Genomic DNA, 24330 nt, shown 5'->3' on the forward strand with positions numbered 1-24330 from the left:
GAAAGAAGTGCCATGATTACGGGATGATGATGATGGATCTGCCTACTCCACTCCAATCTCATCAGTCATCTCGTGATCATGGCACTTGCAACAGTGTCCTAATATCGGGAGTCTCATATCCCTGCTTTAAACGCGGTAAGAACCCGTTATTATGTGTATTAATTATGATAATAACCGCGTAAACTTAAAACAATGTAAGAAGCGTAGTTTTTAAGATTCGAGCACAAATTCCAAGATCATTCACCAAGTCACGTAATTTTCAATCGTGACGACACATCCTTTGTTTTGTACGCACCTACGTTGTTATTGTTTTCCACAAATTAAACTCTACTTATCTCTACGTCAGACGAAACACGATTTGTTCAGGTGATTTCAGTAGATAACGTTGGGTATTTTTTACCAATGACGATTATACAACGGAAATAAAAGATAAAGGTATTGTGATGATTGTATTTGCGAAGAGCTCATCGTGCTGTATTTGTCAACGAGGGTCTTTCCAGGCTACGTTCAAGAACAATAACATGGTGCTGAACAGATTTTTGAGGAAAGCTAAAAACCTTAGTATGCATTGTTTTAAGTTTACGCGGTTATTGGTGCTAATTCCTGTAAATATCTAATTTTATTTTAAGTTATATCTGTCATTTTCTTATCCACCGAAAAGGAATGGGACGGGTAATCGACAAGCATAAAATTTATGGAACACACGTCAATTTTAAGCACAAATCTAAAACAACCGGCTAAAAATTTTACATCCGTCTATAACCCGACACAGTTAAGTAGACAGCACGTCAAACGGATTGCATACCAGCGACGTACCTTTTGATTCGCCCGGGTTATTCATTCATTTAATCATCCTTCCTAAAATTAAGAGTTGTGAATCATCCGTCCCTTTCCTTTTCGACGGATATGAAAATGACGGATATAACTTAAAATAAAATTAGGCGGTGTCTGCAGGAATCGGGGCCATTATCATAATTAAAGCACATAATAACGGGTTCTTACCTCGTTTAAATGGGGATATGAGACTCCCGATATTTCGACACTGTTGCAAGTGCCATGATCACGGGATGACTAGTCATCCCCATTTAAACGCGGTAAGAACCCGTTATTATGTGCTTTAATTATAACCTTAGTATGATCGGCTATTTACTAAAAAATACTTTTGTACGCAGTATCTTACGAAAAGCAATGCTAAAATTGCAGCCTGTCACATAAAATATTTGTACACTACCCGTGTCACGATTGTTCTTGGCTGATTACACTTAGCAATGAGGGATTTTTCAGAGTACGTGCCTAAAAACAATATACTTAGATGGCGCTGTACAGATTTTCCTTCGTTTAACCTTCTAATTTCATGGATAACAGACATTATGCATCTTTCATCTCCGTTTTTGGGTTTAAATGATGACACTTTTTATTACACCCAGGCACAATTACATCTTCCATTCCACGTAGGGTGGGATGACGTCAGCTGGGCTAACCTTTAAATGGTAGCTGTCAGTTTTGAGCATATCTGGTTTTCTTATACCATGGTTTACAGTTTCTTTGTCTGTGAATGCCTACTTTACGTTGAAATTGCGAAATTGACTTTTAAAGGTCAAGTAACTGTTATATCAGCAATCACAAATAGGTAGGTATACCAACAACGTTGAAAAATAATAAACAAAACCTATCGGTAACAGCAATTTTCTTTTTGATTGCCTTGCAAAAACATATTTATCAATCAATGCAGAATTACTGTTCGTACGGCAATGACACTGCACTGTAGTTAAATTGCATAATCACTTCAAACTTTGTATTATGAGAAACTTATTGGAAAGCATTCTTTTTTGACGTGTAGTAGATTTTCCGTAGGTTAAAATCCAGCACAGGCCTAAACCAATGATTATCGAATTTGTTTTCGAATTCATGTTTGGTCATAAATGCTCATGCTCGCAACGGTGAAGGAGAACATCGTAAGGAAACCCACATTCCCGAGAAATGCATTTTCGGAGGCATGTGACCTACACTGTATTGGGCTGGTTTTCCCTTCGCGGGTTGGAAGGTCAGACAGGCAGTCGCTTCTGTAAAAAACCGGACCTGTCAAATCTTCAGGTTAGGTAAGCGGACCCTGTGAAAAACGGGATAATGCTGGGAGGATGATGAGTAGATATTCCGCAATTGGCATTAACTTCTTAGCCGGACGTTTGGGAAGCGCTCAGGGCTCAATTGAAGACAACAGGCCTGACAGTGCTCAGTTGGGACCTCGGGTAAGGGCGTCGTCTACGAGGATTAATTAACTCGGATCGATAGCGATAAGCGTTGAATGAGGGAATTGGAAGGCAACGAGTCGAAACCAAATATTTTACTCAAAGAATCCTTTCGACAACATCCAAAAATAGGGCCTCACCTTAGTAAGCGCTGGAATAATGAGCCTATGAACATCATCTGACTTTCTTTAATTACATAGAAGTCTATCTTAGGAACTAACTAGGTATCTAGACACACTATTGATACCGTCAGCCATATAAGAGCGCATCTCAGGCGCTCCTAGATTGGAAACTTATCGCCATGGCCGAATACGGCTGGAAGGATATATACTATACTACTATAGGCATTCGTATTCCTAATGCCATCCTGCAGTTCTTTTAACATGGTCTCCAAATAATAAGTATCCATCGGATCGAAGCAAGTCTTTGGAAAGTAACATAGATACCAAAACCGACGAATCGTCACTACTTCGACACAAAACTGTAAACGGACCTGCCCCTGCATTCGCAATATTAACCCCACAGCCGTAACCGGCGTCCAGGTATTCCATCCAGGCTATTTCCATTTATAGCTCTGATCAATATAAACATCTCGCGCGACGTTGCCGCTCTTACACGAAAACACCACTCTCTATAACATTCCTCTCTATCTATAAATATGTTATATCCTTCATTATGCGCATGGAAATAACAGCTTTCAGCTGAATAACAAAAGTGCGAGAGTTGTGTAACGTTGCTGGCGTTTTCGACGTTCCGTAGCCGAGTTGTAAATAAACAGGCCTACCGCGTTTCGAACTGCATGAATTTCATATCGTAACTCCGTAGGTGTTTACGGCGAAATCGTCTGTATTTCAAAAACATTACAGCCTAGAATGCCGTAGCTACATATGGTACTCACGCCGTTTCGGAACGGAATTGAGATGTAAACATCAAGTTTTGCCATAGGATTTACGATTTAATACCAAGGTGGGTAAATACTAGAATGGTGTGGTGAGGTTTTCATGTTATTCAGCATAGCGCGACTGTTAAGTCGTGAAGGGTATCACGTAGACAGGAATAATAATAGTGCCTTTGCCTGTTGTAAGGAGCTAAAAAACATCACCTGCGTACTTCCTTTAGACGGACCTGCTATAAAATTTATTATAATAATAAGTAGAACGACGAATTCATTGAGGGACTTTAAAGGCCATGTTCCTTAAAAAAATGGCTCTGTAGGTACACCGTTGAGTTATAACCTTCTAATTTCACTCTTACCCGCAACCTCCGTTCATCCAACAATCTGTCTCTAAATATTCCTTCCCATTCCTCAACTCATACTCCAAGTCTTTCACGGTGCAAGCTGTCCGTTTGTGGAATTCTCTGCCTGAAAGCATTAGGAGAGCTTCGTCATTGGAGTCCTTTAAACGGCAAGTCAGGGCGCATTTCCTTACCTCTATTTCCTCTTCATCTTCATAATCTATCTACTCCTTTTCTTCCATAGTATATGTAGTAATCTAAGTAGTGATATTTATTTATTATAACAATTATAATTATGTGTATTATTATTATGTAGTTTATGTAGTCGAAAGTGTATTTATTTTTATATGCACAAGTATTCCCATGCTGCACTATCCCGCTATATTACTTAATATTCAATATCTCCTATACTTAAAGGTTGCCTGGAAGAGATTGCTACTTAGCAATAAGGCCGCCTATTGTACTAATTCTATTTCTCTTTTGTTTTGTATTTTGTTTTTTCCTGTTTGTGCAATAAAGTATTTGTTATGTTATGTTATGATATAAGACATCTCTACTATCGTCTGGGTTGTGAGGTGAATTACCAACCTCATCAACCCTGGTGTCAGGGTTACTATTGAGCCACCAAAGGCCCCCAACATGGCTCATGTAACGATTAATCACTTACATCAGTAAGTAGTAACCGGGACCACCGACTAAAAGACAAAAAAAAACAAAAAAGACAATTATGTATCTTTTATCTTTGTTTTTGGGTATAAATGAGAACCCTCGTTATTACACCCAGGCACAAACACATCTTCCACCCATTGTAAATCTGGCCAAAATAAATAAACGCAATACACCTAGCCAGCAACATAATTCTATAGGTACATTGGTAGCCATCTGATCCAAATACGTATCAAGCAACAATGATTTTCATATATGCCTCTGCTATTACATTTTTTTTAATAATTATGTATCCGAGCAATGACAAAATAGGTAATTTTTTATCACGTTTAATATGTACAACGCCATCTATATTTGAATGCGGAATTAAAGTTGAACGACCGCATTTCTTTTTGTGTGTCAGCCAGCTGCAATCGTTCGCAATGTCGAAAATTCAGAAAACGTCAGAAAAAAATTAATTTTGTATTTTGTAAAGAAGTTTGTAAGCAATAAATATGACATTTAATGTGAAAATAAATAAAATTAAAAAAGAAAAGTAGAATTTTGTATTTTGTAAAGAAGTTCGTAAGTAATGAATAGTATTTGGCTAAATCAATTGCGAAGCCATTAATAAATTAAAAAAAGTAATGAATATGACATACAACGTGAAAATAAATAAATAAAATTAAAAAAAAAAAGTAGTTATATCATCGCCATAATAGTGAAAACTTCGAAAGCGTCTTTTTGAAAAATCACATTGTGATGTGATCTTCTTTTACAAAACGTATCAGATACGCTACTTTCATTCCAAGTAAAAACTAAGAATATTTTTTTTACATTGAAATGAACGTATCTGTCTGTTGCGAGGTTTTGTGAACAAAAATCACTTACGAGGTTTTCACTTTAAAGCAGCGATTTACCTATCTACTTAGTTATTTCATCAGCCTATAGGTACCTATAGATAGGTCTATAGGTATAGGAAACCGTGGTAACCCAGTTGGTAGAACGCTTGCCTCTCACTTTAAGGTCGCAGGTCGAACCCAGCACAGGCCTAAACCAATGATTGTCGAATTTGTTTTCGAATTCATGTTTGGATCATAAATGATTATCACGTGCTCAGCGGGGAAGGAAAACATCGTGAAGAAACCCACATTCTCGAGAAATGCATTTTCGGAGGTATGTGACCTAAGCTGTATTAGGCTGGTTTTCCCTTCGCGGGTTGGAAGGTCAGATTGGCAGTCGCTTCTGTAAAAACCGGACCTGTCAAATCAAGCGTCCACCACCACACACAAATGTAGGCCACTGTCCCACTCCAGCTCCTGGGAACATGACTCCCTCCAATCATCCGGAGCATACTCCACCACGCTGCTCTACAGTGAGTTGATGAAGAATTTTTTGAATTTTTTGTGCCCTCGGAAGCACAGAATTATGTTACTTTTTCGGATAGCCCGATATATAGGTACCTAGGTACTTACTTTTAAAAAAAGAATTATCAAAATCGGTTCATATACCACGAAGGTATGCCCGAACAAACATAATAAATAATAAATAAATTCGGTCTAATTGAGATCCTCCTCCTTTTTTGAAGTCGGTAAAAAGTACGAATCTACCGAAAAATTGCCTTAGCTAATCTACAGCTTATATTTACTTATGCATCACACAAAAATAAAGCATAAAACCTGTGCATAAAACATGAATTTTTCAGAAATTTTGAAGTTGTAATTACTGAAAACGGTTATTAGTTATTATTATTGAAATCGGTTACCGCTTTCCCATCACTATTAGAAGTAGGTATGGAGTTTAAAAAAGCAACTAGGGATGTGACTTGGTGCTTGAAAAATCGATTTTTAAATAATCGATTTTTTATTGCTGGCAAATAATCGATTTAAAATAAATCGATGTTTTTACTAAAAATAATCGATTATTTCATAAAAATCGATTTTTTAAGGGATAAAATTAAACAGCTTAAAAGTACGAAAAATCAATTTTTTACAATAATAATGGTGCTAATTCCTGTAAATACCATCTAATTTTATTTTAGGTTATATCTGTCATTTTCTTATCCGCCGAAAAGGAAAGGGACGGGTAATCGACAAGCATAAAATTTATGGAACATACGTCAATTTTAAGCACAAATCTAAAACAACCGTCTAAAAAATCGCCCGGGTTATTCATTTATTTACTCATTCTTCCTAAAATTAAGAGCTGTCAATCATCCGTCCCTTTCCTTTTCGGCGGATAAGAAAATGACAGGTATAACTTAAAGTAAAATTAAGAGATGTCTGCAGGAATCGGGGCCAATAATAATGAAAAACAATTCAGTTCAGTACCTACTGCCGCCAGCGGCCATCACACCGACTGACTTGATAATTTTCTCGCTACATACTAGATGGCGCTATTTCACACAGCCGTCGCCAGCGGCCATCACACAGATATTCTTCAGTTCAGACTGTGTTACCAGTTACCTTAAATAGGTACTCTTAAGAAATCGAAAGTATGTTAAGAAATTGCTAAAAAAAAATCGATTTTTCAAAAATCGATTATTAGTGATCCATAAATCGATTAATAAAAATCGATTATTTTTTTGAAATAATCGATTATTATAAAAATCGATTATTTTTTCACATCCCTAAAAGCAACCGAAAATATAACGGTTATAGGGACCTATATTAAAAAAAAAACTCACCGTCACAATTGTTCACGCTGTCTTCTTCTAAAGTCACGTCCACTAGCATAGGATACAAGTCACTGTGGACGTTTTGTAAATGACTTTTTAAATTAGTTATTGTAGTTTTGAACGAAAAAATTTTGTTACAAAAATTACAGCAGGCCAACTTGTCCCCTTCGACTCTTGTGAAATTTCGCCAAACTAAGTTTTTTGTGGTACAAATTTTGGCAGTAACAGGTGTTTCTGCTTTTACCGCCCTTTGTTTCAAGTCGCGTTCCACGTTTATTAAGTCAGAATGCTTGTATTTTAGATGAACTTTAAGATTTGCTGAAGTTGAACACGATAAAACCTTGTTGCACACGCGACATACAGCTTTCGGCTCTTCACTCTCTTTCAGTTTTTGAAAAAACTCCCAAACACTAATCTCTGCCATGTTTACAAACAATAATGGTTAATAACGAAATTATTTAGTATAAATAACGAGCAATAACGCGTTCGCGGAGGTTAGGATTATAACGCGGTTTCAACATGGCAGCTCACCTGTCATTATCAGCTGTTATTGCGTTCCGATACACGCACGCAACATTACAAAATTTCACAACAAATTTTACTCTTTTACTGACTAGACTAGATTATTTCACCGCGGGTCATTCCATATCGTAGTTTTTTTCTAATTAAAGCATAATTTAATTTTAGTATTTACACGAGGATGCATCATCAAGGGAAGGACACTTTTGTGGGTTAAAATATTAGAAATAAGAATGGTATCGACCGAGATGAAAACTTAGCATTTAGTGTTTCCATCAATTTCCAGACATTTCTAGAGCAATATTGAATCATTATAAAATAAATTATAAATCAAATCTTCGGTTCAAGGTTATTTACTTTGGTGTTTCATAACAACACTTTCTAGAATCTAAACTGCATAGTAACGCCATCTATTGGTTGAGCGACGTTTTAAATACATTCAACAGGTTATTTATGTTTATGTATTTTAATGGAATAGAGAGTGTATTTTCCGTGCTAAAGATTACGAGAAATAAAAATATTTTTTTAAAGTGTTTTATTTCGATATGATTTTAATTTACACACGAACTTAGCAATTAGTTCAAAGTTGTACCACTAGATGGCGCCAGTCACTACATAAGTAAAACTTACCATTTTTGGAATAAAACACAAAAACTTAATGGTTATTTCGTCTTCGAAATCTTGTATTGTGTAACTTATCACAAGTACAAAGTGTTAATAGTTCTACAAGTTTGGAACACCATACACACTACATTTGGCAATGTTTATCGCTATATTTATTGTTAGAGACAACATAATAACTCGCGCTCAGCTCAGCACTTCAAAATATTTATAAAAACTTTATGTCGCGTGTAAGTTTCTTTAACGTAAACCACAGATCATATAATACTAACGTAAACTTTTCTTGAGAGGTTAGAAAACTGTCAGCGGATTTGCTAACAGATGACGTTTTCATTGCCAAAAACATCTGTTTATCTTAGTTACTGCTGATTCACCAATAGATGTCACTAGTATTGAACATAATCAGAAAAACGATTACCTTCTTCCACACCCGGACACTTTCATACAAAACACCTCGTTTTACACAGACACTACACATTGACGTTATCGTACACGCGCATCTGCTTGTGTGACCTCTGGCGCCCATACGATTGAAGATTAAAGTAAAACCGAGGGGGTGAGGTAAACCTAGCTCAGCCGCTGGTGGGGAGCGGAGAATTTCGGTTTTGTACGTAGTATTATTCCTTATTCTATGCTATATAAATCTGGATGAAAGATAATATAAACAGCGGGCCTAGCACCGTAAGCAAGCGACTCTTTCTCGCCGCGACAGAGATCGTCTGTCTCTTTCTGTGCAGTACTGTGAGAGAGTGACGGGTGACGTATGTCGAGGCGAGAAGAGTCACAAAGGTAGCCTTATTTATTGCTAACTAGGAATTTCTGCTATGCAACCGAGTGGGTTAAGAGTATCATTTAATGTTCTATAAGAACCAGAAGTCTTAAAAGTCTTGTGGTTAGAACCTTGGACTCACAAACTGGAAGTTCGGGTTTGATACCCAATGGGGGCATTGTCGAAATTCTTTGAGGCTCTTTTGTTTCGCTAGGACATTGCTGAATTACCTGATTGTCTGGAAAAGTAAGATGATTCCGTGCTTCGGAAGGCATGTTATGCTGTTGGTCCAGGGCTAATATACCGCAGTGGAACATGCTTTATAGCCTTTCCGGTTGACTCAGAGGCATTCTTTTTTTTTAATTTATTTATAATAAAATATATTTATATATATACACTTTAATATTATCGTCAAGGCCGGTCATAGGATGGGTGACTACAAAAAAAATGTTTTCATCTCGAACTCCTCCGTGCTTCGGAAGGCACGTTAAGCCGTTGGTCCCGGCATTAGTAGTCGTTAATAACCACCAATCCGCACTGGGCCCGCGTGATGGTTTAAGGCCCGATCTCCCTATCCATCCATAGGAAGGCGCGTGCCCCAGCAGTGGGGACGTTAATGGGCTGATGATGATGATGACTATTGCCAAACTACAACCGTAGTTTGTTGGCGTCAGTCAGTGGCCAGCAGTCTTATCACCTGTCACGTTGGTCTAACAGAAAGGACGGTGAGGTATGGGTACTTAGTTCATCTTACGATGGATGTACCTCTGACTACCCCAATTGGGATATAGTCGTGAGCTTATGTTCATCATCATCATCTTCCTAGCATTATCAAATCAAATCAAACATACTTTATTGCACAGAACTAAATTTCAACAATCAGACATAACACATGAATACAGTACAATTTGGGCGGCCTTATTGCTCTAGAAACGCTGCTTGAATCATCTGATAAAGATGTAAAGGCCTGGGATGATTGCTCTAGAGCAATTTCTTCCAGGCAACCGCCAAAAGGAAACAAACATTTACAAACAACTTGGATGCGGGATGGTGCAACAAAAAAAAAACCCAAAACATATTCTACGTATATTTTCATTATCCCGTTTTCCACAGGGTCCGCTTACCTAATCTGAAAATTTGACAGGTCCGGTTTTTACCAGCGCCTGCCCGACTTGTGAGCTTATGTTATGTGACAGAAATAAAACATGTGATTGACTAGTTTTTTTTAACAATTTATTTAATTTTACGTATATTTAAATATTATATTACATATTGTGCACAACGGTTACCCCGATTCCTGCAGACACCTAATTTTATTTTAAGTTATACCTGTCATTTTCTTATCCGAAAACGAAAAGGACAGAGATAGACATTTGACAGATGTTAATTTTAAAATCAATGAATAACCCGGGCGAATCAAATAGGCACATCGCTGATATGCAAGTTATGCTACCCGTTTGTCGTACCGTCAACTTAATTCTGTCGGGTTATTGGCCAATGTATTTGGAAGGCTTCTTCATCTGCCTAAAATTGACGTGTGTTTCGTAAATTTTATGCTTGTCGATTACCCGTCCCTTTCCTTTTCGGCGGATAAGAAAATGATAGGTATACCTTAAAATAAAATTAGGTGTTTACTGGAATCGGAACTAATATCCACAAAACGGATAGATCACCTAAGGGCTTCACACTACACTCGATTCTTATCCGAAGTAGCCGTAGAACTTCCCAGGCCTCTTTCCCCGAAAAATATATATATAGATGGCGATGTTCCTAGTTTACATAAACGACCTACCTAGTCTTGTAAAACATGAGGTGGTGCTGTTTGCAGATGATACCTCCTTACTTTTTAAAGTAAAGAGACGACAAGATTCCTTTGACGATGTAAACAACGCCATTTCAGAGGTAGTGGATTGGTTTACTGTAAACAACCTGCTACTTAATGAAAATAAAACAAAATATGTTTATTTTACGTTATCGAATGTTAGTAGGCCCCTCGATTCTATTATTGTAAAAAATAAGGAATTGGACCTCACGGATACTGCTGTATTTTTGGGAATTACTTTGGACGCTAAGTTGCAATGGAGTCCTCATATTGATAAGTTGTCCAAAAGGCTCAGCTCAGCAGCATTCGCGGTCAAAAAAATTCGTTTAATAACCGATGTAGAAACCGCGCGATTAGTTTATTTTGCCTACTTCCACAGTCTAATGTCGTACGGCATCTTGCTGTGGGGTCATGCTGCAGATATGAACAGCATTTTTGTTCTGCAAAAGCGAGCCATTCGGGCGATTTACAAATTGGGACCCAAGATGTCACTTAGAAATAAATTTAAAGAAATTAATATTTTAACTTTGGCATCACAATATATCTTTGAAAACTTAATATATGTAAAAAAACATATAGGATTATTTGCAAAAAATAGCGATCGGCACATTGTTAATACCAGGAACAAAAATAAACTTGCTTTACAAGTCAGTCGATTACATAAGATTACTAAATCTTTTAAGGGGCAATGTATACGTTTTTACAATAAGATTCCCATTGACATTCAGAATTTGCCTTTCAACTGTTTTAAGACAGTAGTTAAACAAAAACTTTACAAAAAAGGTTATTATAAAGTTAGTGATTATTTAGAAGATATGAATGCATGGGATTAACTGTCTGAGAACTGATATTAGGCAGCTAAATTACTCAATTGTATACCAATATTTTATGTTTTATGTTTATTTTTATTTTTTTAAAGAACGTCTAGGGCCCTGTGCCGAGGTTTTTCTTGCAGCTTCTTTTCCCCGGCTATACAGGTTGTGAGAAGCTGCAGTAGTTTTAGGCGGATGAGACGTTCGTTATGTAAAATTGACGATTCAAAGTGTAACTATGTTACCTACTGAATAAAGATATTTTTGAATTTGAATTTGAATTTGAATTTACAAAGTTGGGTACGTATTTGAATATCTAAAATTGAAATACTTTACGTAAAAATACCTACGTTCAGAATCCCTAAAATCATTATACCTAATGGTTTTTCTAATTAAATTCAAAATACCGCAAGTTTAAAATGTCAAATGGATTATGCTACCTAAGTTCATAAAGCTAAAACTTGAAATATCTACGTTTAAAATCCCTTAAATTGATGTACCTCAAAGTTTATTGACCTAAATTCAAAATACTGTTAGTATGTGAAGATCAAAAGGTATAAGCAAAAAGAAACACGACCTATTACAGTATTAAATTTTAATCAACATAATGGTTATCAAAAATAAAAGTGTAATTTTCTACTTAGTAATACAAAGGTACAGAAATAATAATAACGCTCACGAGTGATGCATCATTTAGGTATTTTGACCACTGGGTATTTTAAACGTTGGTGTTATAACTGTAGATATTTTATTACATTAGACATTTAGTCCATTAGTTTTTTAAAATTTAGGTATTTTATAAGTCGGCGTTATAAGCTAAGGTATTATAAACCATTAGGTATAATGATTTTAGGGATTCTGAACGTAGGTATTTTTACGTAAAGTATTTCAATTTTAGATATTCAAATACGTACCCACAAAGTTGCCTTCGTTTAACACTCTCATCGCTACGTGGTACGCCGGCCGCCCACACAACTTCGAGTGCAGCCGGCCATTACAGTTTTTTGATTTTGTTTGGGCAAGCCATGTGGGCGGCCGGCCGCCCACAAAACTGTTCAATAACAAATCTCATGTCCCTGATTTAAACGCGGTAAAAACCCGTTATTATGTGTTTTAATTATGATAATAACCGCGTAAACTTAAAACAAAGTATACAGGGTGTTAGTGACATCGTAACGAAAACTTTGGGGGATGATTCAGACCATTCTGAGTTCATACGAAGTGGAATTTTCCGCCACAAAATTCATGACGTTTTTGTTTTTAAGTTAGTTTCAGTTCTATACTTTTGCAATGGAAAATTCCACTTGATTTTAACTCAGAATCATGAGCCGAATCATCCCCTTCAGTATTCGGTGTCACTAACACCATGTATTATTTATTATTTAAGATGAGCCGACTAGTCGGGAATGCCGATTAGTCGATGAAACGGCCGACTAGTCGCCATTGGACATGTTAGCTTTAAAATACAGAAAATACTTGTAATAAGAACTCAGTGAATATTAATTGAAATGATATTTACAACATTCGGAATAACCTAACACAGTTGGCTCGGCCATTATAGACGGCGATACGGCTCACCTATCACGTTGGTCTAACAGAAAGCTCGGTGAGGTGTGGGTACTTAGTTCATCTTGCGATGGATGTACCTCTGACCACCCCAATTGGGATGTAGTCGTGAGCTTAAATTATGTGGAACAATCGTCGATATATCCGCGTTAGATGACATAAGTTATACATTACACTAAATTCTGTAGGATTGTTGTGTGAAGGAAAAATTACATGCAAACTATTGGCCCCGATTGCTGCATACAAATCTTAATTTTATTTTAAGTTATACCTGTCATTTTTTTATCCGAAAACGAAAAGGGACGGATGATTGACAAATGTTAATTTTATAATTAACTAGCTTTTGCCCGCGACTTCGTCCGCGTGGCGTGTTATAAAATAGAGATCTTTGTGTGTGTGGGTGTGCATTTCAAATTTCAAGCATCTAACTTATGCAGTTTAGATTTTTTTGATACAACTTTTTTTCCCGCTAACTCCCATTTTTCAAAATACAGCCATAACTAAACTTTATACTTACTAAGGTATGCATGCATGCATGCTAGATTGAAAACATCTACTCGTATCTTACGCGGTTTAGATGAATAACCCGAGCGAATCAAATAAGCATCTCGCTGAAATGCAACCCGTTCGACGTGTGCTGTCAACTTAATTCTGTCACGTTATTGGCCGATGTGAATTTTTTAGGAGGATTGTTTTAGATTTCTGCTTAAAATTGACGTGTGTTCCATAAATTTTATGCCTGTCGATTACGCGTCCTTTCGTTTTCAGCAGATAAGAAAATGACAGGTATAACTTAAAATAAAATTAGGTGGTGTGTAGGTACAGGAATTAGCACCATTAGCTTCAATGCGAGATACCAGTTAGACTTGTCAAAGTACCGTAAGCCAGTGTTGTGACTTTTTTTTTGGTTTTCCCCGAAGGGTAAGGCAAAGGGAACTATGCCCATACAGCCATGTCTGACGTATTTTTTTTCTTGATGATTAATGAAATGATGAAAGGTGATGATGATGAAACCTAAGCCCCCACCCTCGGAGTAGACTCCTACTCCGAACCCCAAACGAATTAACTCAAAAGTCCGCATAAACTTTCGAGTTATGAAGCGGCTTCTTGCCACGAAGCGAAAATAGGCAGATACACTTTGTTTATTGAATACTCCGATACAATAACGCTCGCGAATGTCTTCCGACTAACTTAATGCGATCATTAACCACAAAACACCACTTCGTATTAATTATTTAGATTATTCAATGAAGAAAGCAACTGTCCCGATCCCGTTCCCGCCAAAAAGCCCTAGTGTTGTGACGTTCATTAGCATAGTGATGTACCAGTCGATATACAGGCCAGTCGATTCTGTTCAATCTAACATTTTACTTAACTTTAACTGTGTTAAATCTGTCTCTATCTTTTTCTTCTTGATTAGTAACCGTAACGGCCTCCGTGGTCCAGTGGTTGAGCGTTGGGCTCACCATCCGGAGATCCCGGGTTCGAATCCCGTACACATCACAAAAATCACTTTCTGATTCCTAGTTTGCTAAGGACATTACAGGCTCATCACCTGACTGTCCAGAAATTAAGATGATCCGTGCTTCGAAAGGCACGTTAAGGCGTTGGTCCCGGTTATTTCTTAATGATGTAAGTAAGTAGTCGTTACATGAGTTATGTCAGGGGCCTTTGGCGGTTCAGTAATAACCCTAACACCAGAGTTGATGAGGTTAATTCACCTCACAAGCACGATAGAAGAAATTTTCTTAGCTATAAAAGTATATAAAAAAAAAATGTGCACTCTTTCAATTTTCCCTTCACACAACACCTCTGCAGTCTGTATCACAATCTTACACTGTTAGAATCTTTGGTAGCGATCACTGACGATCACTTGCGATCACTGACGATCACTTGCGATCACTGACGATCACTTGCGATCACTGACGATCACTTGCGATCACTGACGATCACATGCGATCACTGACGATCACTTGCGATCACTAGCGACCACAGACGTCACTGTGCGAAGCTCGGCACGAACCTCTTATAGCTTCTTCTACTGTTGCTGTCCTCAAAAAGACTTCGAACGAAAAATACCTGAAAAAGAAATAAACACATACATATCCGAGATCGCCGTGTTCAAAGAACGCGTGAATTTACATCGTTCTCCGTGGTGTAGTGGTTAGAGCGTTAGGCTCACGATCTGGAGGTCCGGGTTCGATTCCCGATGGGGACATTGTCGAAATCACTTTGTGAGACTGTCCTTCGTTTGGTAAGGACTTTTCAGGCTTGAATCACCTGATTGTCCGAAAAAGTAAGATGATTCCGTGCTTCGGAGGGCACGTTAAGCCGTTGGTCCCGGCTATTAGCCGTAAAAACACCTCCACCAACCCGCAGTGGAGCAGCGTGGTGGAGTATGCTCCATACCCTCTCCGGTTGATTGAGGGGAGGCCTGTACCCAGCAGTGGGACGTATATAGGCTGGTTATGTTATGTGATGTGTTTTCTAAGATGTTTAATTCAAATTCAAAGTTTTATACTCGCATTAAATAGGGTTTTACAGATATTTTGTTATTAATAGTCGCTTGTAACCTACTTAGCTTAAAATCTATAACATGCAAAATATAGTTCTAATACATTTTGATCAATATTATCAAATTCATTCCTATATCCTCTTAACGCCGAGATTTCCAGACACAATAGTTAAACAATGGGTTTTGGATTTTAAAAGAACAAATCGTCTTACGACTGTATATTTCCTATTATAAATTATGTGACAAAAGCGTTATTTTTTTGGGTTGAATCAATTCTTCAACTGAATAATACATATTTTAGAGCAGCCAATTTCGTAGTTACTTTTTAAATTGTATGAAAGGTAGCTGTTTTATGTGCTCAGGTAGTGCATTAAATATTTTTTTCTACTCCTCTACTTTAATCTGGCATTTAAATAACCAAAAAGTCTAATATAAGTACATACATAATTAAACTCTTTGAAAAAGTGTACGCTCTATGGCCTATAAAAGCATTGTTTACAAAGTGTAACTGTACTATAATGTCGCCAAAAAAGCTTTGTTGTTGTTATTTTTTTTTTGACCTGGAAACTGGCACCTTTACTTTGTTTGGTGCCATAGATATACTATAAAAAAAAAGTATACATTTGCCGCCATTTTCCCGCGCGTTGGAAAATAAATTGGAAAATTTTTGTGTTTCGTTTCAAAACACTAAAAAGTATAAAATAAAAAGGAAAAATGACGTCGTCGTAGAAAAAGTATTGTATGCAACGTTGTATAACTAGGTCAAAAAATGCTCGTGGCGTCTCTTATTGCGATGTTCGCCAAGGCTCACATCGCAACTCACGCCACTCGCATTTTTTGACCCTTCTTATACAACTGTTGCATAAAATACTATTATGCACATTGCGTAAATAAACCACAGAGGAAGAGTCGAGTGGAGGAAGAGTCGAGTGGAGGAAGAGTCGAGTGGAGGAAGAGTCGAGTGGAGAAAGAGTCGAGTGGAGAAAGAGTCAAGTGGAGGAAGAGTCGAGTGGAGGAATAGTCGTGTGGAGAAAGAGTCGTGTGGAGGAATAAACGTGTGGAGGAATAGTCGTGTGGAGGACGAGTCTTGTGGAGGAAGAGTCGAGTAGTGGTAGAGTCGAGTGGAGGAATAGTCGAGTGGAGAAAGAGTCGAGTGGAGGAAGAGTCGAGTGGATAAAGAGTTGAGTGGACGAAGAACCGACTGGACGAAGAGTCGAGTGGAGGAAGAGTCGAGTGGAGAAATAGTCGAGTGGAGGAAGAGTCGAGTGGAGGAAGAGTCGAGTGGAGGAAGAGTCGAGTGGAGAAAGAGTCGTGTGGAGGAAGAGTCGAGTGGAGAAAGAGTCGTGTGGAGAAAGAGTCGAGTGGACGAAGAGTCGAGTGGAGGAAGAGTCGAGTGGAGAAAGAGTCGAGTGGAGTAAGAGTCGAGTGGACGAAGAGTCGAGTAGACGAAGAGTCGAGTGGACGAAGAGTCGAGTGGAGGAAGAGTTGAGTGGAGGAAGAGTCGAGTGGAGAAAGAGTCTAGTGGAGGAAGAGTCGAGTGGAGGAAGAGTCGAGTCTTCTTCTATTGTGGGATACTATTGAGCCGCCAATGGCCCCGGCATGGCTCATGTAACGACAGCTAACTTACATCAGTAGTAACCGGGACTAACGGCTTAAGGTGATTCGTTTTCCATACAAAAGTTGATGCAGTGCTACAGGAAAACGGATAGAGGAATATTGTTATAAAACCGATAAATAGTAATATTTTGGTGTATTATTTTCGCAAACTAACAAAAATTTAGGGTCCGAATACGAGAAGTACCATATTTCAGACCCTCAATTTTGATCAATTCTACATTTGTAGTGGTGCAGATTACAGTGTATTTGCTGAGCGTGTAGAGGTGTCAATGTTAGTTTGTGTGCGTGATAGTTTTTTTTTTTCTAAAGGCTTTGACTACTTGACAAGTGTAATAGAATGTCAGTGACAATTTATAAAGAGATTTTGTATGAAGAGAATAAATATAAATAAAAATCTAAAAATACTACAATCTGAGAAAAGGAATATTGGAAAAATATTTTTGTAATAACGTATATTATTTAAATATTTTTAAATAATGGGTAAGTACCGTGTTTTAAAAGAGGACATATATTATAATAAAAAATCAATACATAAAATGAAATGGCTGTATGGGCATAGTTCCCTTTGCCTTACCCTTCGGGGAAAACCAAATCAAAAAAGAAGTTGTTGCATTTGCCGGCCTAAATAGTAGTCATTTATAATTAATTGTTTTTCCATCCAACATACAGATTTATTTGTATTCTCTTTGCCGCGGACTTTTTGGTGGGACCGGGAACGGGAAGGTTGCTTTCTTCATTGAATAATCTAAATAATCAATACGAAGTGGTGTTTTGTGGTTAATGATCACATTAGTCGGAAAACATTCCCGATAGTATTATTAAATCGGAATATTCAATAAACAAAGTGTACCTATCTATTTTCGCTTTGCGCCAACAAGCCGCTTACTTCGTTTGGGGTTCGGAGTAGGAGTCTGCTCCGAGGGTGGGGGCTTAGGTTTCATCATTTCATTAATCATCATCAAGAAAAAAAAACACAAGACATGGCTGTATGGGCATAGTTTGCCTTTGCCTTGCCCTTTGGGAAAAAAAATAAGATAAATTTTGAAATTCTTATGTATAATAAACAAACATCACAGACATCATGACAGATCTAAAACTAAATAAAATCTTTTTTCTTTTTTCTATGTGACTTATTTATGAATTTTAATCAAGAAAACGTGATAATAAGTTCGACAGCAACCAGTTCAGGTCCCCGAAACAGCCCATTTCAGGCCGCGTATATATGGAAATACTACTTCAATACGTCCCAGCCTCGTCTTTTTTTAACGTCCTCGTTATAAAAAGACGTCCTAACCTGAACTAACTAACCTAACAATAAACACCACGCGTAAATATATGTCCAGAAATGCGCTGTGAGTCGTCTGGACTGGGCGCGAAAACAACATAGAATTCGATTAGGTGCTAAGTGTCCCGCATGCTATCACCAGCTGTCACTGACATACGTATGAAGTCCCGCGGATTTTATTGGAACTAAATGACAAGTCATAATAATTATATGCGAATACTGCGACATCAGCGCCGTGCTTGCGGGACGTCCTGAAGCGCTATTACATCTTTCAAACGCGATGCGACAAAGTTTGAACCTACGCAATTTAGGAAAAATCTACCTTATTATTACTGTACTGTGATCGTTATTTGTAAAATCATACAATACATATACACAATTCTTTATACACAATATAATTATTATGACATATTGGTGCTAATTCCTGTAAATACCATCTAATTTTATTTTAAGTTATATCTGTCCTTTTCTTATCCGCCGAAAAGGAAAGGGACGGGTAATCGACAAGCATAAAATTTATGGAACACACGTCAATTTTAAGCACAAATCTAAACCAACCGTCTAAAAATTTTACGTCAGTCAATAACTCGACTCATTAATTTACTCATTCTTCCTAAAATTAAGAGCTGTGAATCATCCGTCCCTTTCCTTTTCGACGGATACGAAAATGACGGATATAACCTAAAATAAAATTAGGCGGTGTCTGCAGGAATCGGGGCCACTGTGGACTTTTCGGTATACCTACAAAAAAGGAACGTTGTTTTGTTATATCTCAATGGGCTCAGGCAGCGTTTTCGCCGAAAGCTCCAAGTCGGCTATATTTGTAACAATAATTATGTTTGACATTCATCATCATTTTTGAACCATTTTATACAAAAAAAAAATACTTGTATAAATTATAAACCCTAAAGCACGCCCATGAATCACTCTACTCATTGGTGAAAACCGTATGAAAATCCGTTCAGTAGTTTATTAGTTAGCCGCATGTTCACTGATGCGATTAATGCCTGTTAGAATTTTACAAAATAAAAAATACGGAAATTACGGAAGGTACTTTAGTGCAAAGTAAATTATTGTATACTTAATTATAATATTATTGGTAAAAGTGATACTTTTTGAAAATTCCGTAACAAATAGACGGGTTCGCCAAATTCAATTGTAAAAAAAAAATACAAAAAGTAAAAACAATTAAAACATGCAGTTGGGTTTGAACCGTGAACCTTAAGAATGGCGGCTACTGCTTTACCAAATGCGCCATTTAGAAGTTAGAAGTAGACTTCAAATTATGCATCTCTTTTAATAGCTAACCTAGTTCGCATGTGTGTGTGACAGCTTCGTGTTTGTACACAAATTGAAATGACACCAACTTTTGATGCAATGTTTCAATATGATATCTTCAGTAAATACTTCAAAATTGTAGCTTAACTTAAAGATAATGTATGTAAGATTTCGCCACCTAACATTTCACTGGGTCAGAACTCAACACTAAACGAATAAATGGAAAAAAATACGAAAACTGCAGAAGTAACGCCATCTACTGACGCAGCGTTACCTAGCTGACTGAAACACATCACCTTAAGATACGTCAAAAAAAAACCAGTATAACTTACTTGAGTAAATCCAACTATGAGCATTAAAACTATCTGCCACATGGACCATGACATCACCCTGGAAGCAAGAAATATAATGTTAGAACATCACACAGGGTCAAAAATAAATCGAAAAAAATCTGACTCGGACGGGACTTGTTTTTTTTTTTTGACGTGACTTATTGTAGATTTGCCGCAGATGGCATTAACTACTTGGCCGGACAAATGGGGAGCGCTGAAGGCTCTCACCCGGTACAACGGTACAACGTTTAAGACAACAGGCCTGAGGGTGCCCAGTTGGGCGCGAACCTCGGCTCAGGGCGTCGTCTGAGAGGAAAAATATTTGAAAGAATTAATCGACCCTAGTGGGTCGATAGCGATAAGTGCTGAATGAGGTAAATCGTCGACCACGCCGGCGGGGTCGGTATCGGGGTCCTGAAGTGTTTGGTGTCGCGAGCTGATTGGCTGCCTCTATGGCTAGAGAACGGACGGGACTTGAACCGCAGCTCTTGTCAAGGCGGGACGAGCGTGTTAACCAACTGAGCCTGTTGCCAAATATTCTGATTTTAAGTATTATATTCATCACGGAATAGAAGAAAGATATATGACAGGCCCAGGTGTATGAAACGTTTGATGAATGTGAAGGAAGCAAGAGAAGTGTGTCAGGATATGAGCAAACGGAATTATATTAAGTTAGTCTTTGCTTACCTAGAAATATGGGTTTTTTACCTTTGATTTCGAAGCTTTGTGAAGATTACTTTATGTAAAAAAGCTTATTATAAGATTAATGATTACCTAGATGATAAAAAAGTCTGGTATTGAATGCATCCGGGTTATATGCATTCGGAAATACAGAAGACGGCAGAGAATTCCACTCCAGGGTGAGTTTATGTATGTTGGTGGAGTACCTGTCACACATTTCTTCGGCGAGGTTCCTGTCGCGCGCCTCGTGCGCCGAGTGCAGCTCCTGCAGCCGGCGGGCTGCTGACACCTTGTCCCTGACGCGGGAGACCGACTCCGAAATGTCACGCACCTTCATCATGTACGTCTCAGCTGTGTTACCTGGCGGAAAACACGAAACTCTTCCATGAGGTACTTCTCAGGCCACATTCCCCACACGGAGAAGTCAATTGCTAGTTGGCAGAGCCAATATCAAGTAAGGCTTTTAGTTTATACTATCTGGTTGACCAATCCCTTGTCTAAGGGATAGGTACACGGAAGCACCTATGAGGCTGGCATGATCACACAGGGTGTTCAAAACCTCGTTAAAAATAAGAATAAAAAAAAAAAACATTTTTTTTTCCTGGCTACATCTGCAATCTTATCAAAAAATCTAAATCTAATCTAATCTAATCAATCTATTTAATCTATTTTTTTTTTTATTTTTTTTTTTTTTTTGTTATCTATTTAATCTTATCTTTTTTTTCTGTTTACAATGAGCAGATTTGTTATAAGTAGTGTCAGGTTGAGTGTGTCTTCCAGCGAGGACAGCTACTTATAATTCACATAAAAACATACACAACATAAATAGCCTATACACGTCCCACTGCTGGGCACAGGCCTTCCCTCAATCAACCGGAGGGAGTATGGACCATCCACCACGCTGCTCCACTGCGGGTTGGTGTTTTATGACTAATAGCCGGGACCAACTGCTTATCGTGCCTTCCGAAGCACGGACATTTAAAAGTAACTAATTTAAGAGCCACGCGCTTGTCAGTGTAGCATTGACCATGCTACTTTTTTAGGGAAAAATAGCGCAGTGGTTTCCCTCTTGCCATCCGCCCCGCAGTACTCTGTCTGACGCGAGTGGGATGGCGCCCAGAGTAGTCTGTTTCAAAGCCGTACTAGGACTCCTGTCTAGTACTGACAGTTACTGCTGCCCTCTGTCAGGTTCCAGGGTACAGTCCCTGTGACTTGCCCCTTCCCTTCCGTCCTGCATTGCCATACTGGAAAGCAACTTATATTCTCCAACCAGCACCAAAATAAAGACGTGGCCTTATGGTCTTTGCAACCAGACCAACCCCCCCAAAGTAACTTAAAAAAAAGTGGATCACATCGGAGCTCATGACTCACCCAGTTCCATCTCCTTGTCATCATCATAGTCTTTCTCCTGGTTGTCCTCTGTATCTATCACCAGGTCAAAGAACACCTGTAACAAATGTGGTGATCAATTAAATTCTTGATGAATGGCTTTTGTGTGAACACAATTCTGCCAATGGTGCTAATTCCTGTAAACACCATCTAATTTTATTTTAAGTTATATCTGTCATTTTCTTATCCGCCGAAAAGGAAAGGGACGGGTAATCGACAAGCATAAAATTTATGGAACACACGTCCAATTTTAAGCACAAATAAAAAACAACCATCAAAAAATTTTACATCGACCAATAACCCGACAGAATTATGTTCACAGCACACGTCAAACGGTTTGCATACCAGCGAGGTACCTTTTGATTCGCCTGGGTTATTCATTCATTTATTTATTTATTTATTTATTTGTACACAATTCATTTATTTGTTCATTTTCTCTTTTTTCCTAAAATTAAGGGCTGTCAATCATACATGCCTTTCCTTTTCGGCGGATAAGAAAATGACAGCTATAACTTAAAGTAAAATTATGGAGATGTCTGCAGGAATCTGGGCCATTATCATAATAAATTATAACCGAAATTGAATATTCGATTTTGGAATTTTTAATTTCTTGTCTGTCCATTACACGGTCAGGCACATACCGTCTTCTCGCTGAAGGTGCTAAAGCTGTTGTCGAAGCAGAATCTATAATCTCCCTCCAGAGATGCAGTGTGCCGATGAGCGTTCTCCGGTTTCTTGTAGTCCGCGACGATCACGCGCCCCACTGGGTCAGCCAACTGGAACGATATGTCCAGCTCTCCGTGGGTCGCGTCTATCACCTGGAACCATTAACATACTATAAACAAATAGACTCACATTTATTAAGGAGTTTTTTGTATTCGCAAAGGAGTTTTTTTTTAAAAAAGCAACCAAACTGGTAGTTCTATTCTATTTCTATTTTCTTGTTTGTAGCTAAAACGCAAGTTAAGTTGTGTAGATAGCATAAGTTTGTTTCCTCAAATTACGATGTTAAGTCAGTTCAAATAAAGTGCAATATTGGTTGTACAGTGTTGCTTCACACCATCGCTTTTCGTGGATTGATTGGAACAAGGTTTATTTAAATACAAAAAATTTTTGAAAATTATTTAATTTTACATAAAATCTTCTTTTCAATGTACTTTTTTTTTAAATATATTTTGATATATATTTTTTTTAATATTTGTACGTCTGCATGCAGGCTAAACGCATCATAACTTTGTTACATAAATAACTTTACCATCAATTTGTATTTCTAAGTGTTCTCGTAAATAAATTGATTTGATTTGCAAAGCCTTCCTCATTTGACGATCTGCCCACCCCATTAGAAATTACAGACGGGAGTTTACATACGTGAGTTTGTGTTTTATCTTTAATCTACTTATTAAAACCTTAAACATTCCTTATCAAAATAGGTGATATAAAATCTTCTTAATGAGGTTTTTAGTCATTTATCTAATAATAAATCGAAAATTTTAGTACTTTCAATTATTGCGATAACCATAGCAATAAAAACTAGGTCCTGATAAGCGCGAGGTTTTATGTGGGTGATAAATAATGAATAAACGAAATCGGTTACACCTTCAAACATTACTGCTTTTTATGAAAAATTATAGCCGTTTCAATTATTCCCGGCATATTTAACCGTCAAATTACCGATGAAAATCAATAAAAACGCGTTATTTCACGGTTTTAATCCGTGAGAAACCGAAATCGTCAATTTTTTTTAAGGTTATGACGAACCAAAATAAATATGAAATAATTATTACCTGGTATTCCATGTCGATTACTTCGTTGGGGAGAACTTTTTGAAAGAAGCAATCAGTCCTTCCGGCTTGGACAGAGAATGTTAAATCCTTTTCATAAGCGAAAACTACACTAAAAATAGTAGACAAAAATAGATATCGCATTTTTGTTGATTTGACCACTTCCTGTCGATCGGCACAAGAGGATATGATTCAAAAGCGATTGTATAAGTTATTTTTAAAGCAGTTACGTGTAATTTATATTTATAAACACCGTATAATAAATAAGAATCGAGAAATATTAAACAAACAAAATTATATGCGGGAGGCCGGACGGACGTATCGTTCTGAAATTTTCGTCACAAAAATGAAGTGTCATTTTCAGCTGTCAATATTTTTACAAATTCACATTTTGTGTGTGAATTTTATGTTATTTCCAGAAAAAAACTATTCAATTTATATGTATATATGAACAAATTTTCTTTTAAAAAAATGTGTCATAATTATTAGGTTTTATTTTAGTAATTACAATTTCGTTCAAAAATGTTTAGCGTTCC

At 37.5% G+C, this 24330-nt stretch overlaps 2 protein-coding genes across 3 annotated transcripts in view; both read right to left on the reverse strand.

The window, feature by feature from the left end:
- LOC126378783 (uncharacterized) overlaps positions 1-7329 on the reverse strand; it is a 40408-nt gene extending 33079 nt beyond the window's left edge. The window contains exon 1 of the mRNA XM_050027180.1: positions 6817-7329. Within this exon, the coding sequence (XP_049883137.1) occupies positions 6817-7231 (415 nt within the window). The 5' untranslated portion in view covers positions 7232-7329. The remainder of the gene's footprint in view (positions 1-6816) is intronic.
- Positions 7330-14253: 6924 nt separating this feature from the next.
- LOC126378791 (transmembrane emp24 domain-containing protein 5-like) lies at positions 14254-24106 on the reverse strand. 2 transcript variants are annotated; one of them, XR_007568138.1, is made up of 8 exons: positions 23798-24106; positions 22655-22831; positions 21996-22071; positions 20831-20984; positions 19944-20001; positions 14863-14995; positions 14813-14832; positions 14254-14782 (listed from the first exon to the last, which is right to left on the reverse strand). XR_007568138.1 is itself a non-coding variant. In XM_050027193.1 (6 exons), the coding sequence occupies exons 1-6, from the start codon at positions 23936-23938 to the stop codon at positions 14915-14917; spliced, it is 687 nt and encodes a 228-aa protein (XP_049883150.1). In that variant the 5' UTR covers positions 23939-24106; the 3' UTR covers positions 14254-14914. The 2 variants fall into 2 exon arrangements, 1 of the variants encoding a protein (XP_049883150.1); XM_050027193.1 differs by having other exon boundaries at positions 14254-14995.
- Between the last annotated feature and the right edge of the window lie 224 nt (positions 24107-24330).

The sequence above is a fragment of the Pectinophora gossypiella genome, chromosome 27 (assembly GCF_024362695.1).
Source record: "Pectinophora gossypiella chromosome 27, ilPecGoss1.1, whole genome shotgun sequence".
NCBI classification, from domain to species: domain Eukaryota; kingdom Metazoa; phylum Arthropoda; class Insecta; order Lepidoptera; family Gelechiidae; genus Pectinophora; species Pectinophora gossypiella.